The 15,793-nt window shown below is 38.6% G+C and overlaps 1 protein-coding gene across 1 annotated transcript in view; it reads right to left on the bottom strand.

Annotated features, from left to right (window-relative positions):
* Window positions 1-2,588: 2,588 nt before the first annotated feature.
* The window catches only part of NFXL1 (nuclear transcription factor, X-box binding like 1), a 54,120-nt gene continuing 40,915 nt past the window's right edge, over window positions 2,589-15,793 (bottom strand). Inside the window, exons 21-22 of the mRNA XM_039551289.1 lie at window positions 10,806-10,859; window positions 2,589-5,828 (exon numbers count right to left, since the gene is read on the bottom strand). Of these exons, the coding sequence (XP_039407223.1) occupies window positions 5,655-5,828; window positions 10,806-10,859 (228 nt within the window). The 3' untranslated portion in view covers window positions 2,589-5,654. The remainder of the gene's footprint in view (window positions 5,829-10,805; window positions 10,860-15,793) is intronic.

Raw genomic sequence — 15,793 nt, 5'->3', positions numbered from 1 at the left:
GTTTCTCCGGCTCCTTCCCCGCAGTAAGGCTCCGGTTCCAGCCCCCTGGCGCCAAGCCTGCCGTGCCCCGTCCCTCCCCTGCGAGGAAGCGCTGCGAGGGAGGACAGCAGCGACCCGACCACGTTACCCCTTGTCCCCGCGCCGGTCCCGGCCCTGACCGGCCCCAACGATCCGGAGCTGGAGGAATGTCCTGGGTTTTGCCTATCTGTAGAAGCAAAATTCGCAGACCAAGAGACAAGTGCCGCCTGAAGCTCCAAATGACAGAGCGAATGTTCCATCCCCATGAGACCTGCATTTGATGTATTTGTCCCCTTGCCCTGTATCTGCATTCAAAGATGTCAAGTCTGACTGAAGCCCCCGTCTGTGCACCCAACGGAGCTCACCAGCACTATCCAAGAATGATAAAGTCAACAGGACAAAGGCAAAATAAGGAGTACAAAAGGGGCAGAAGTGGGTCCTATCAGAATAGAAACAGTTCAGGACCCTTCCAAGAATCACAGAAAGATGTCACTGGCACCGCAGCTGAGTTCTGAGATGACATTTATAAACCAGAAAGGCTTCCAGTTTTTACTGTGCATGATTTAGCACTTCTGAAATGCTATCATTCAAAATGTGAATCAGAAAACACCCAAGAAAAGGTGAACCACCACCTCTCCATGGATACGGCTTCCAGCCCTGTCACCACTCTTGATAATTAGTGAGGGTGATACCCCTCATAACAGTGTTTATTTTTGTAAATATAAACAAATTATATCATATATGCTTATATATAAATAATAAATAAGATTAACATTTCTTAGCTTTTTTCCCCCAGTTTCCTTTCCAGATGTCTGTATTTCCATACTTCAGATTTAGGCTCTGTTACTTTGTGGGCAAACTTTATGGTGCAGACAGGGTTCTCTGTGCTTCTGGAGCACCAATGTACTTAAGAGGCTCCTGTTCATGGTAATTCAGGGCTGCACTTTTTACCCAACCAACCAAACATCTCTCCAAACCCAACCTCCAATATCTGGCGGAAAATAGTGGTCACTTTAAAACAATTGCACAAAAAATAGGAAAAGCATGGAAAAAGAGAAAAGCAAGACCATTTATGCAAAATATTGCTAATGTAAAACAACAAATATTTAGTGCTGTAATGCAGGAATCAAACCATAATTTGTGATTCATAGCAGAGATTAGGTAGCCCTGTCAAAAATTCTAATAACAATAAATGAAAACTTGTATCCAAGAGGTGCAGTACATGGTTCAGACTGCAAAAACAGCTTGGCCTTGGCTGAGGATGGCTTCTCTTCAGCTGTAGAACTGTGAATTTCAAACCCAAGCCAATCTTGACTCCTAATCTCATACTAATTTCCTCCAATAGGAGAGCCACTGAAACTGGCGTTTCACAAGATTCAGCAGCACAAAAAGAAAGCCTGAGTTCTGGTTTGTTGGTGATTTTATGGAAATCACTGCATACACAACCATTATCTAGCTTAAATAATACTTGGTCGAATAGAGCCACAGTTCCCTCAGACTATGACTTATTTCTACACAGCTGCTGTTTAGCCTACCTTACAACTGAGTTTGATGTATCACAGTTCATATTCATACACTATCCATACCACAGACTTGTTTTCTGGTACCATGGCATATAGACATTTTAATGCAGTGTTCAAATAATTCATTAACATCTAACCACTTGTAGAAAGAAGCATATCTCATTATCTTACAAGTAATTTGACTTCACTTGACTTTTCCCCTAATTTTCACCTTGCATTTCCCTTCCTAGGAAATACAAATCACTACAGGTTCTTCATTTTCTAGTTCTCTAGAACAACTGACTAATTTACTTGAATAAGGGCAGATAGGAATACAAATTTATATTCACGAAGCAAGAGAAGGGAGCAATTTAAATGCTCATTGGTAACAGGATGGAACCAAAGCAGAAGAGAGATATCCAAACTAAATGAAAATGAGGACAGGGCCACGCATGAACTGTCCAAACAAGAATGCTCCACCCTAAAGCACACACCAGAAAGCAGCTGCCACACACATCAAGCTTCCACTGCCTGGCACTGGAACACACTTCAGACCAAGCATCTCTGTGCTCTAACCTCACAACACACAAGCTCATCACTCAAAGAAAGCTGACACAGAGCAGGTATGTTTTGGAGCCTGAGCTACTGCTGAGATGATAAACTCAGAGCTCACTGCTTTAAACCCACAATCAAACACAGATGCTTTTATGAACAAATTTTGGTGCTATCTGGTTAGTAACATTTCCTTCTCTAGTAGTTAAGGTCAGTTAAGGTCAGAATGTCTAATAAATCAGCTATATTTCTCCCTATGAGGCCAAAAAAATCAGCTACTAAGTCCATTCCCACTTGTTTTATCTTAATCGACTTCCCCAACCCACTCTCACAATTTTGTCAGAGCAGTAACATGAAGGAACACAATTACATAATTCCAGCATTAATGTGAGCAGTAAGAACTATCACTGCCAGAGAAGGGGACAAAAAGTATACCTAAAACTTGCGCTGCAGTATGTCAGTCATCATTACCTGGGAAGTTTGCTGCTTCACTACACCAGTCCTTGAGAACAAACAATTTTTCAAGTTGTTTCTGATACATTTATTGTCTGACTTGGTTTTTACATTAAATTAACACACACAATGGATTTGATATTGTTACAGGGAACAAACTTGCCCTAGGAGTTTCCAACTCCAAACATACCAACAAGTTGTAAGAACCTTGACTCAGTGGAAGGATGAATTCTCACCAGAATGCATCCAGAATCAGAAAAGCCCCAAGTTTTTTTTCATTTTACACATAACTAAATATTCTTCATGTTAAGTCATCATCAGGCTTTTATCGCTATAAATTCCCTTCAACAGCAGGTCACATTATATAATTTAATGTATCAATATGCATTTTTTTTGTAAGCTGTTAACATTCAAAATATTTGCTCATTATATTATGTAACAGTACATTACATATAAATTGCTAACAAACCCTACCTTCAGTTCAGTATTTCTTTCTTAGAATTACCATCTTTCATTAATATTGAATAAAAGGTGATTTTATCTGTACCTTTTATTTCAAAGGTCATTGACAACATGCAGCTCCAACCAAAGAAAGGCAAAATATTAACTATAAAAATACTTTAGAGAAACAAACAAAAATCTAGTGATTTATTAAACTGCAGATTGCTCTAACCCCCACACTTTTTTTATGCCAAGAAATAAATATCTGATTCAGCAGGCAGACCAACAGAGTGCAAATGACTCAGATGGTTGGATAAGATATACAGAACAATTTTGAATAAAATTTCAAAACTAGGTATGTCTTGCTTACGCAAGGTTCAGAAGAGATACAAATCGTTTAAGAAAGGGAATATGCCCGCTCACACATAGCTTTCTGTGAACAGAATGAATTTTTATAATAAGAAAGCATGGCAATCTTTAATGAAGATGGTCAATGAGAAGCCTTTTCCTCTCCAGTATTTCACACAAATACTACAAATATGCAGAAAAGAATACTAAGAACTCCTTCAAACATATAACAAATATAGCTAATTTGTGTAACTCTCTAGAGAGAGGCTTCTTCTCTTTGCTGTAGAAGCAAGGATAAACTTTCCATTGTACTTGTTTTAAAGAAAAAGCTAGCAGTAAATAGAAAATTTAGTTACAGTCATGCAAGATAAAAGCTGTTTCCACAATGTTTTCATTCATGTTGATTTTCATATTTCAGCCAGAAAGGTATCTTTTTGTACTTTTGGATAACCCATCACATTTTACTTCATCTGAACAAAAATATCTCTCCTTTTCCTCTTAGTGATAGAAGAGTTACTGGCATATGCAGTCACACAATAGCATCACCTCACTCTGTTAAAGAAAACACACTTCTATCTTGAATTACCTTCCAGGCATTAATATGATAGAAAAAAAGTTAAAGCAACAATATGAAAAATTGTTTATTTCTTATACTAGAAAATAAGGAAATTCAATTCAACTTTGCATAGTATAATTTCAATTAATTTTACTACTTTAAATACTAATGGTCTGACACATAACTAATATGCATCTCTAAAATGTCAAATTAAAAAAAAAAACCAAACTACTATAAAATAGCATCAATCCATGTTAAATATTGTCAAGTTTTCCCTACTTCTCTCCTCATTCAGCAAACTTCTGTGAAAAATTGAAAAACACTTGATTTTTTCCCTGTTTTCTTAATCTATGCAATCAAAAGCTTCTGCCTTTTTGCAGCTTTTCTGTTTTATTTTCCTGCTGCTGAATCAGAATTACAATTGGTATCTGTTCAAATTAATACTGGGTCCCTTTACAAGTAAGTCAAAATCAACCAGAAGAGCTTTCAAGCAAACCACAATGTTTTCTACTAACTCAAGCAAATGGTCCCACTGCTTTTGCAGGATTTGTGATTAAATTATATGCCTGAATTACAAGGGCATACTACTAATACCCTTTGGCTTTGCACCCCATTTTTTGCAGCAGCTCGTAATCACTTTGCAATGTTCAAGTATGAGCGAAAAATTTCCAGCAGAGGTTTAAAAATTCAGTTTTCTGATTTCCCCATTCCTGAATTTAACTTGCAGTCTCTCAGCTGAGACTACATAGCTTCTCTGATAATTCTGAAGCCAGATGAAAACCTTCCAGTTCTACCAACCAATACTGATAACCTAAAGCAAGGTATTCAAAACTGTGCGTAAGAAAATACTTAAACATTTAGAAGTTTGTCTAGATAGTTTAAATGTGACTACCAAGCACCATCCAGATGGCTTCAGAACAACATATAACTGTATTGGTACACTATCCAATTACACTTTTGCATAATTGGATAGTGTATATATCCAACTTTGACATTTATTCATACAAATAGTCAGGTGATACTCAAGTTCAATTTCAAATTGTTTTTATTCTGCTGGCAATTGGGGCAACAGTAAGAATGCACCCCTGTACCCTGAAACTACTTCACATCCATGTTCAGCATGTGAATCTATCCACTAAAGGAACTTTTCAGTTACTTCAATTTTGAGAAAAGGGGTGGGGTGAAACAACAAAAAAGCAAACCCCCCAGTTTGTAAGGAGGGGCACTGTATTGGCTGTGATACAGCTGAATTGAAAGATGGCTCACATTTCCTTTCTCTGAACAAAGCTCTGAACAAGGCCCAGAATATTCAAGCCTAAGTGATCCAAGGTTTCCTGTTAGTTGTCATATTAAAACTGACATGAAGCACAGACATTATTGTGTGATACTACACAGAGATTAGCATAAGAACACTAACCTTCAATAAACCACTAAGCTGATTTTACAGGAAACATATATTCAATAAAGCATTTTATACTAAGCTATTCTTATTATGAAATGGAGACAAGGAAAAATAACATTGCTAATAGAAGAGATGTTAACAGATCTCAGTCAAACTATCAGCACGTCAGAGTAGACTAGAAACTACTGTTACTTTCAGTGTCCGAGTTCAGTTTTGTGCTGTGTATGTAATAACACAAAAGGTGACATTTCTTCCCTCTGCATTTTTCTTAGCAAATTGTATACATACATATTATGCATAAAGTTCTGTTACACACAGACTAACATTCTAGGATAATAGCTACCTAAAGTCCAACTGAGGTATATTAAATATTGAGTTGTTTTCAGTCATTGTAGACCATGAGCCATGCAACCATCACAACAGCAACTCCGAACACTGGCAGCATAATGAGGTTCTTGTACTTTTGCCATGATGATTGTTCAACTTCTATCTCATCCCTTCTTCTCTTATTCTTTCTTCGCCCTTTTAATCTGTTTTCAAAAGCTTCCAGTTCAGCCTAAATAAAGAGAACCACAAGTAGTTGACATTTGTGTCAGAATTAAAAACAAGGAAATGTGAAGTTTTTAAGCAACATTCCCAAATAACATTTAGTAAAAGTTAACTGTCAGCCAATGGAAGTTGCACATCTCAGAGATGGGATGGTAGCACTGCATCCCACAGGTACAAAGCACTTTGCTTTCAAGTATTAAACCATTGTTTAGTTTCCTATAAAAACATTGCCAAAAATGCAGCCAACTGAAGTTTTACAAGCTCAGTTTTTCAACTCAGGCTGAATATATTAAGCTAAAATAAGATTGTTATTTCCATGAAATATGTTAAAAATACATTTTTTTTTCTTATTAAAAAACATGCATGCATTTAAGCTATTTTACTAACTTATATAAGAGCACTGGCTGAAATCTTCAAAGACCTCCCCTCGTAATAAAGATGCACTCTGCCAAAAATAAATTAATAAAAACATAAATAACTAAAAATCTATCCTATTTCCCTCAATTATTTATATTTTCATGCTCACTAAATTTTAGATTAATTGCTATAATCTTAGATATGCACAAAAATATTCCATTTGTTAAGTGTCATAACTTAACATTTAATCACTCATATGACTGTCGGAGGTATATAATGTCCTTCAATAAGAAGCCCATGCTCATAGGCCCAAAAATGGAGCAAAGCAATTACTAAAGTAAGAATGCCAGGCTTCCAACAAAGAATGGCAGTTTCAGGGGCCTGTCTGGAATAAATAATAGGATCCTCTGATCCCTGTTCCTCATCCCCCTCCACATTTTTTTTAAAAGGGCACCAAGAGGATACAGACAAAACTCATTTGAGGGTACAAAGCTGAAATAAAACTGGAACTAGGCAGCCTAGAATAAAGAGCGAAGACTAGGATGAGGCTTCAATGAGAAGCCATCTAATTGCTAGGAAAATTAGAAAAGATGCTCTAAAGACCTGAGACAGATTACAATCAGAAAAGGTCTGACGATTACCTGGATTTTTGGTCAAGTTGTCAGCTACTAGAGAAAACATGGTGCAAGGCACTAGGGAGCAGAAAATCCAGATGGAGTGAAAGGGAAAACTGATGGGAGTAGCAGAGTGCAGCAAGCCGGGACTGGCCGAGCAAAAGGTGCAAGACTGAGCTGAAGCAGAGGAATCGTGGACAGTGAATAGAGACAAAGCCTGGCTATGAGAGGAAATAAATCTACATACTACTACAGACTACTGCTGCAGTGCTGCCAGGAAGAGGGACTAACACAATACAGTAGGTGCATTAAAGAAATGAGAATAAGACTGTTTTGGGAAATGGACAGAGTAGTAGTTCAGTAAACAAAATCTTCCCTCAGAACTCAAGGTTGCCTGATGTCTGATCTTCCTCCACTGACAGCAAATATTTGTCAGAGTGTCACAAAGCAGCTCTTCCCTTCCTGTGCCAGTTACCACTGTTAGTAGGAGAAAGGGACCTATTTTGATGTCTATTCCTTTGTACCTAGTAAAGGCAGAAATTGTGGGCACCTCTCTGATGATATGGCAGAAGAGTTCAGACAAAGTCACACAGCCTACTTGAAACAAGATTACTCTCAACTAGATAATCCTCCCTTAGAAGAGCAAAGAATGTTTAATGAAACAGTGTTTCAAAATCCAAAATCTGGAGGCAAGGGCAGAGTTTTTATGGTTTTATACACAACATGGCAGTATTTCATTTTAGACAGACACTAAGTAAAATTTGGGGCTTCTACAGTTACTATACACTTGTGATCTGTACATTTTAAAAGCAGAAAACTCCATGAATTGCAATAATCTGAATTAAAATACAGGGCTCAAACAAAATTATGTAATAGCTGTTGAATTGCTTTCCTAGTGAACTCTGTAAAAACCTGTCTAAAAATAAATACGTAACAAAAAAAACCAAAACACAGAATGAAAAAAGATTTGTAGGCACAGAATATGAGAGAGAAGCCATCACTATCCTTGAAAAGCTACCTACAGATTTGGGGTAACTGTCACATTCCTGAAGTGTCACCTTAATGACCTCTGAAGTAATGGCTGTGCCCAGTCTTCAAACAACCTCAACTTTTCAAGCTAAACAAGTCTCGGGTTTTTATTTAGGTAAGAACCTAACTTCTTTGTATATAAACATATTAAAAGTAACATGAAATTTATTTATTTAAACTGTATACTCAAGACTTCTAGTTTAGTGTTGCTCAGGCACTGGACTTTGTTCTTTCATGTGTTATTCACTATATTCTTCCTGCACTGAAAGGAGTAGCATTCCCATGGGAAAATGTAGCTAAATGAATGCAAGTAACAGTGACTATACAGTCACAAAGTGTATTTTCTGAAAGTGAGGACATATTTTTATTAATAGGGGAATAGGCGAATTAATAGGGGAGGTTGACTTTTTAACTTCTAAGGATCTGTTTACATTTTTTTCTTTGTACAAAAAAAAAAGGAAACGAAATCTTTCATACAACTCAATAAATTACACTTCAGATTCAAGACCCTAACTTTCAGTATTGAAACTCTCAACAGTTACTTGAAAATGTAACCAAATCTTTTACAATGGTGAGGGACAGAGAGAGCTTGGTCTGAGTTGTTAAATAATCAAAGCACTGATCTTTTTTCCACCTCTAGCAATTGTGAAAACCCTGGCCTCATAGGGTGCCTCTGAATTAGAAGCAGAAGGAAAGTTTGGCTGCAAGGGCCATGACAAGAAGCCTAGCCAAGCTGTCTCTTCCACTAAGAAACAAGTGATTCCATCTGTAAATGGTATGAGCAAAAGTTGCTACTATATGTAGCAAATAACAAAATATAAATGCACAGACTTACTAGAGCACTAATTTGTATATAAAACATTTAATGAAGTATTAATCAAAATAGGTTTAAGAAACTGTGACTAATAGATGAACAGTTCTAATGAACACTATAAAAATGTGCTAATGACATTGAGGAAGGTGGTACAACACACTAACTTTTGTCAGAAGGGAGTGTACTCAAAAATATACTCAACATCCTACGATAGTGATGTCTTCCAATTTCCATCAACAGATGGCAGATTATGAGTTCAAACTGGACAGGAACCAATGTTACATAAAAAGGCTGCAGTAGCTGAGGTTAGTACTTGTGTGCAGTTCTAGAGCCTATTTATTAGTTACAGCTGTACCTTTTTTTTTTACTATTTTTGTCCTACTGCTTCCTAATGCACTATATAACTACCAACTCTTTAATTAACCTTTTAATAGGGTTCATTATGTATAGCTGAAGTTTTCTATCCCTGAAGTTGCATCCATCACAAAACACATATGCAGGAGCAGTTGCCATATATCGCATGAAGTTACTACTGTTGGGCTGGAACTGTGAGAGTTCACAGAATGTACAAGTAGAAAGCAATGGTGGTGTGACTGCAGAGAGAAACAATCACTGCTGAAGAGTCCAGCCAAAATCCAGCACACTATGTTGGTGGAGTGAATCTGCTACTGCTTCAGAGAAGCCCCTTTACTGATACTTTATTAGAGGGACTATAAGTTAAGTGATTTTGATTAGAAAGCATTAGTAATTGGGTGGGATGCCTTCTGGAATGCATGAAAACACTCAGTGCAAGACAAACATCGCAACTCTGGCTTTCTAGCTCTAGAACTGTAAGCATGTCCTTTACATGTTTAAATGCCCACTAGCACATTTCAGTACTTAGCTTGCAGAACCAACACCTACAGATTTCCTCTGCCCAATGTGTTTCAGACATCTGTACACAAATTATATTTCCTGACCTATATGCCAGAAGTAACATTTCCAGGGTCAGCTTAGAGAGCAAGAAGAATTAGATGAACTGTCTAGGAGTTATATGAGGGAATATGTGTTCGATACTGTAGACAGCTGAGATATGAATGTTGCAATAAACATTGCAGGATGATCACAAAACAGTGCCTGGTGCCCTGGACAATAGACACATAACCATGCTTTTCCTGCAGGATGAGAAGACAAGGCTCCCCTCTGACAAACAAAAACAGGCCTTGCCAGAGCACTGTAAATGTAACACTTCCATTAATTGCTTAGAGAACTTACAAAGTGTGTGTAACAGAAGTTGTGATCCACAGAGAAACTGTCTATCCTAATGAGATTGGGGAAATGGCACAAGTGGATAAGCTCTGTAGGCCTCCCTTGCTCCCTCCCTGTCAAGCAGGGAGTAAGCCACTGACCCTTAATACAAACAGTGTGACATGCAGGTGAAAACACAAGTGGTAAGCTAAATACATAGATGCTGTGATAATTGAGTAAAAGGAGTCAGAAAGCACACACTGGACTTGGAATATGATTTAGTGTCAAATGCTCACTCAGGCCCAGGCACACATGCATGAACTGGCTGGAAAGCGGGCAGACTCCAGATGACAAACCTGACCTAGCCATCACCACCAACTGAGCTTGCAGTGTCGGCCTGAATGTGATTAGTATCAGCACCTCCAGGCAGCTGGCACAGCAGCTTTGTGGATTACAATGCCGACCACATAACCTCGCCACCAACAGCAATTACACTAAATACACGTTTCCCCCCCACCCCGGAGACCTTGAAGGACAAAGACTCATCTAGCTGTCCTTGTTCTTTCACGATGGGAGGGGGGAGAAGGGGAGCTTCACCCAATATTTAAATCTTGCAATATTCAGCATTCTGTGGTGTTTATGCTGTATGAAGTGTTTGATCAAAATAAAAGCGTACTTAGTATTTTAAAAATAAATTACATTATACAAAGTTATAGGAATACAAGGTTACCATTTTGCACAAAATTATGGGAATTGTTTGGGAAAATGTGGCCTCTTAACCATTGTAAATAATTTACATCACACAGAATCTGGTACCAGCTGACAGGAATGACTGTGCATACCACATTAAAAACTACACTGCTTTAATTGCATGTAAATTAGATTATTTACTAAGAAGAACAAGGTCAGGAAGATGTGGATGAGGAAGAAGAAAGGTTAATACCTGTTGTCTTCGCTTCTCCTCTTCAAGAGCAGCTTTGGCTTCTGCTTCTTTTATCTGTCCAGACATACAAAGTTATAATAAACTGTTGTAAACAGCAGCTAAACCTACTTTCTTACAGAGTCATAATTACTCCTATAGAATGGTTCTCAGCAAAAGTATGCAAGCTTTCCATCAAATGAACTCCACCATCCAAAAGTCATATGAAAAGAAGTCATGGGAGATACAATTGATAATTCTATAGAAATATTTTGCAGTGTTCAAGAAAGCAAATTAAATGCTAGAAAGCATTAAGAAAAAAAATGGTGCAGAAAAAATTGTCAATATGTAAACATGCCACATACTTGAATCTTTGCACCTGCATTCCATTTGGTCCTACAACAACAAATAACTATGAAGCCTGAACATACACAAAAGACAACAGGATGGAGTGGCCTCCATCTGAAGAGATGCATAACTAGGATTTATCAGGTGAATAACAGGACACCAAATCCTGAGGAGTGTGCAGATGCCAAATTGGGATAAAACATCAATAATTATTTTTCATAATGCAAAGGCATAAAATGAATTTACCAGGAGGTTGGCTCACAACAGAGGAAAGTATTCTACTCCCACAGAGTATTTGGGTAAATCTAGAATTTCAGTGCTACAGGACATTTGTAGATGCCAAAAGTTTATGTCAACTGAAAAACAACCAGGCATGTTAACAGGAGATAAATCCAACAAAGGCCATTAGACAGAAAGACACCATCTCACCCTCTTAAGTTCCCACAGTCAGTAATCACTAAGTAATAGCAGTAACAGAAAGAGTATATGGGGGAAGTTTATGTATCTCCCCCTTTTTATACATTTTTTTGGCTTTTAGCATTGCAGTCACTGAATCACTACCTTAGAAAAGTTAGAAGTGAAAACCTATTAATAACTTGAAATGAAAAAAAAATCTTGATCCTAGCAGCTGGATGATTTGCATACTAACAATGGAAATAGTTTACTAAATACTGTTTGCACAGGCAGAGCTGGTTACAAGTAATTTCCTATTCAAGAGCTTTTGATGACTAAGGAGGATGTTTTACCACACTGTAGCTCAAACAGCTGGCACTGAGGTCAGGGTCAAAAGCACAGTCCTATTTGCAGGTTTTCAGACAAATTTTTAAATTACTAAACCTCATATCAAATAAAAGCACTATTGATAATTTCATTAATCTAGATACAATGGCAGAGTCTCTTTAGAAATGTGTGTAAAGCACCCTGGCTATCTGAAATCTGAAAGTCTGGTGTGCAAAAAACTGCGCAATGAGCCCCCTCATTTTTCACTGCCATCTAATGGCAAAACTTCAGCCACAAAAGAAAAAGTGACCTTCAAATGTGGAAAAGAGCAGCAGAAAAGCTTCTTTTAACACCGGTGTGGTCATATTTGTGTAAGATACATAGGTATAATGTACATAGATAAAGGGAACCTTAACCATTATAATCACAGCATGGGAAAACATTTCTAGAACTATTTCTTTAATAAAATGTACAGTAAAAGACACATTCAATTCCTAGGCACCTAGTGAGTAAGACATCCTTACTCACTAGGTGCCAGACATGAAAAGTTTTATTAAGAATTAATGCACTTTGGTTTTGGAAATTAATGGCTGTTTTGCAAATGTGCAAATTAATTTATCTTCGTAAATGTCTGCAGTTTTCAACAATTTTTTTTCCAGTCTGAACACATTAAACAGTAATAGACATAAATAAACTACTTTCATCAAGTGCCTATAATAGGAGACCATTCTAGTATGTCATTTGCATAGTACGTCAACATAGGCAACAACAGGTGCCTAGAAAGAATTTAAATAAAACTTCATTACCTTATATAAAACCCCAAAACAAGTAAATACACATTCTTCTGTGAGGAAGGTACACATAGCTAGGATATGCCATCCAGTATGTCTGTGGCATTGCTTACAGGAGAAGCTTGTAGCCATTTGCTCACTGCATTAGACCATTTCTCCCTGTGGATTACAACACTGGGGCGAGAAACTGTTAGTAGCATCTGCTGGAGTCAAACAGCACTGACCCTGCACCACACTGAGACATGCTGATAGGTCTCAGCTCATGCAGTCTTACTGTGAGTTCACCCTGCTTTAGGGAAGGACTCCATACCCTACGCACTTATCCTCACATTCTTACTGAGATTCATTGACAGCTGGACTGGCAGTCTCCCAGAATCAGTACTAGATCCGCACAATTAGTCGAATTAAAACCAGTTACTATGGCCTTTCATCATTTTAATGAACCTTTTAACCTAATTGTTGACTCAGCTTATGTTGCAGATGTTGTACAATGAGCAAATTGTTCCCTTTTAAAAGAAGTTAATAATGCTAATTTGTTTCTTTTGCTAAAGGCTTTATAAACAGCTGTTTTGCAACGCATGTATCCTTTTTATGTTTTGCATATTAAAAGCCATACGAACGCACCAAAATTTCTTGCAAAAAGTAATGCTCGTGCTAATGCATTAGCTAATCCTATTTGGGCAATTCCTTAGCCAAATAAACTAGCCCAAGCTAAAACATCTCACACCCTTTTTTCATCAAAATGTACACACATTGTGTAAACAGTTTTCACTAACACCTACAGAAGCTTGTGCTATTGTTAGTGCCTGCCCAGATTGTCATAACTTTAATAGACCTTTACCTTTAAAAGTAAATACCCATAGTCTTTTAGCCTTATAGCTTTAGCAGACTAATGTTACACACATTTCAAAATTTAGTAGTTTTAAATCTGTACATGTATCCATTGACACCCTTTCCTCTGTTATATGGGCTTCTGCTCATGCTAGAGAAAAAGCCCGTGATGTCATTTTGCACTGGCAGCAAGCCTTTGCTGCTTTGGGCATACCTGCCTGTGCGAAAACTGACAATAGGCCAGCCTACACCTCTCAGAAAATTAAAAATTTTTTACGTTTTTGAGGCATCTCTCACAAATTTAATATTCCTCATTCTCCCACTAGTTAAGCTGTTATTGAACATGCTCATCACACACTTAAAACTGTTCTAGAAAAACAAAAAGGGAGAATGCAAGGGGAAACCCCACAGTCCAGACTTTTAAAAGCTGTATATACCATAAATCACTTGACTCATTAAAACAATCCCTCAATTTTAAATCATTTTTATTCCTTGCAGTCCACCAGTGAAAAAACATTTGCCTCGAGCTAAAGTATGGGTAAGAAATTTGTTTACCAGCCAGTGGGAAGGCCCCTGGGACCTTGTCACTTGGAGATGTGGATACACTTGTGTTTCCACAGCATTTGCCCCTGATTGCAATGACAACACCAAATTTTGGTCATCAAGTACTCAATGGGCTGTTTCCTAACTTTCTTCACAAATAGCGCCTGCTAAAGCATTGAGACTGTTAAACAAGTTAGGATGTTGGTTAGCTTGGCAAACTAACGCTACTTCGCTTGCTTTAGCCGGATTATTAACAGATGTTGGTTTGCTAAAGCATGCTACACTGCAAAATAGAGCTGCCATTGATTTTTTGTTATTAGCACATGGACATGGATGTGAAGATTTCAATAGAATGTGTTGTATGAATTTGTCTGATCATTCAAAATCTATTCATGCCCACATTAAAGAATTACAAACAAGTGTGTCAAAATTGCGTGAAGAATCAGAATCTGATTGGCTCAATAGTTTGTTTGGCAATCGGCAAATTGCTGGATAGGTCAAAAATCTGCTCAAAATTGGATGCCTAATCCTATTACTTTTTGCATCCTGCTCATTGTGCCGTGTTTATTGTCTTTTGCAAAGGGCCCTGCAAAAGTCAAAAAGGCTGCCTTTGTAACACAAAAAAAGGGGGGACCTGAGGAGATTGACAGCTGGACTGGCAATCTCCCAGAATCGGACCTGAAACTAGTCAGAATTTACCCGTGAGAATATTACAGTGAAATTTTGCAATTTTAGTGAAACCCACAGAGGCGGCCAAGAAGATATCAATGAGAGAAGATGTTCTGGACACAAGGGGAGGATGTTCTTGTTATGGGACTGTAGTGAGTTGAACCTGAGTTGATGGACAGTCTTTTAGACCAATTACACTTCTCACAATTTACATATTTAAACCGCACGGAAAGGCGAGACTTCCCCTTTTGTCGGAGGTCACCTGCTGGAAGGTGGGGGGGCTCTGAGCCTCCCGGCCCCGCCGGGCCGGGCCGGGGCCACTGCCCCTTTCCCCCTTTCCCAACACTGCGGCACGGACCCTGGGTCGCTGCAGGGGGACTGTCCCAGAGCCGCAGGCAGCTAAAACCAGCCATGGACTGCTCACAGCTAAACCCATCCAGCGCGGCTTCTGGGGACAGGCGGGTCCCTCTCCTCTCCATGCGGAGCCGGCAGAGTCAACGGGAGCTGGCAGAGCCTTCTGTCTGCAGCCAGCACACTTCGTGCTGAACTGAAGAGGACACTACACAGCCAGCAGCACAGAGGGTGCGAAGCTTTCTCTACCGTAAAGCCTGAACAAGAACACTCTTCAACATGGCAGCTTCAGAGTCAGAGAGAAAGAGAAGTGAGTCACGTGGGACGGAGCTGAGCATGGCGACGGGAGAAAAGAGGGCGGTGCCACGATTCTGGCACACAGCTTAAAAAAACCTTCTTACATGCCGTGGTAAGAAACTGTAATACCACAAACTGTTTGTCTCTTTAATCCATTTGAAGAACATGGGGGGATGGAGAATCCGCGTGTGGCCTGTGAAGATTGTGAAGAGTGCCTATGCCAGACTATAGAGAAGCTTTTAGAGACTTGTGGCGAAGAAAGCCTTTGTGTGCAGGCCAAAATAACTTATCCTTAAAAAGATGAATAACCCCATGTGATGGCCCATGTTTTGCAGTGTGAAGGAACTGTGAGATTTTTCATGGGAGAGATGTTCTACACACAGCAGATTGTTTGTTTCCGGGCGGGTCTGCTGTTAGTAGCAGTTTGTGAACCACGTGCAACTGAAGAAAACCCTTTTTTCC

This window comes from Corvus cornix, chromosome 4 (genome assembly GCF_000738735.6).
Source record: "Corvus cornix cornix isolate S_Up_H32 chromosome 4, ASM73873v5, whole genome shotgun sequence".
NCBI classification, from domain to species: Eukaryota; Metazoa; Chordata; class Aves; order Passeriformes; family Corvidae; genus Corvus; species Corvus cornix.
The sequence above is the reverse complement of the archived record's forward strand: the minus strand, read 5'-3'. Positions and strand labels throughout refer to the sequence as shown.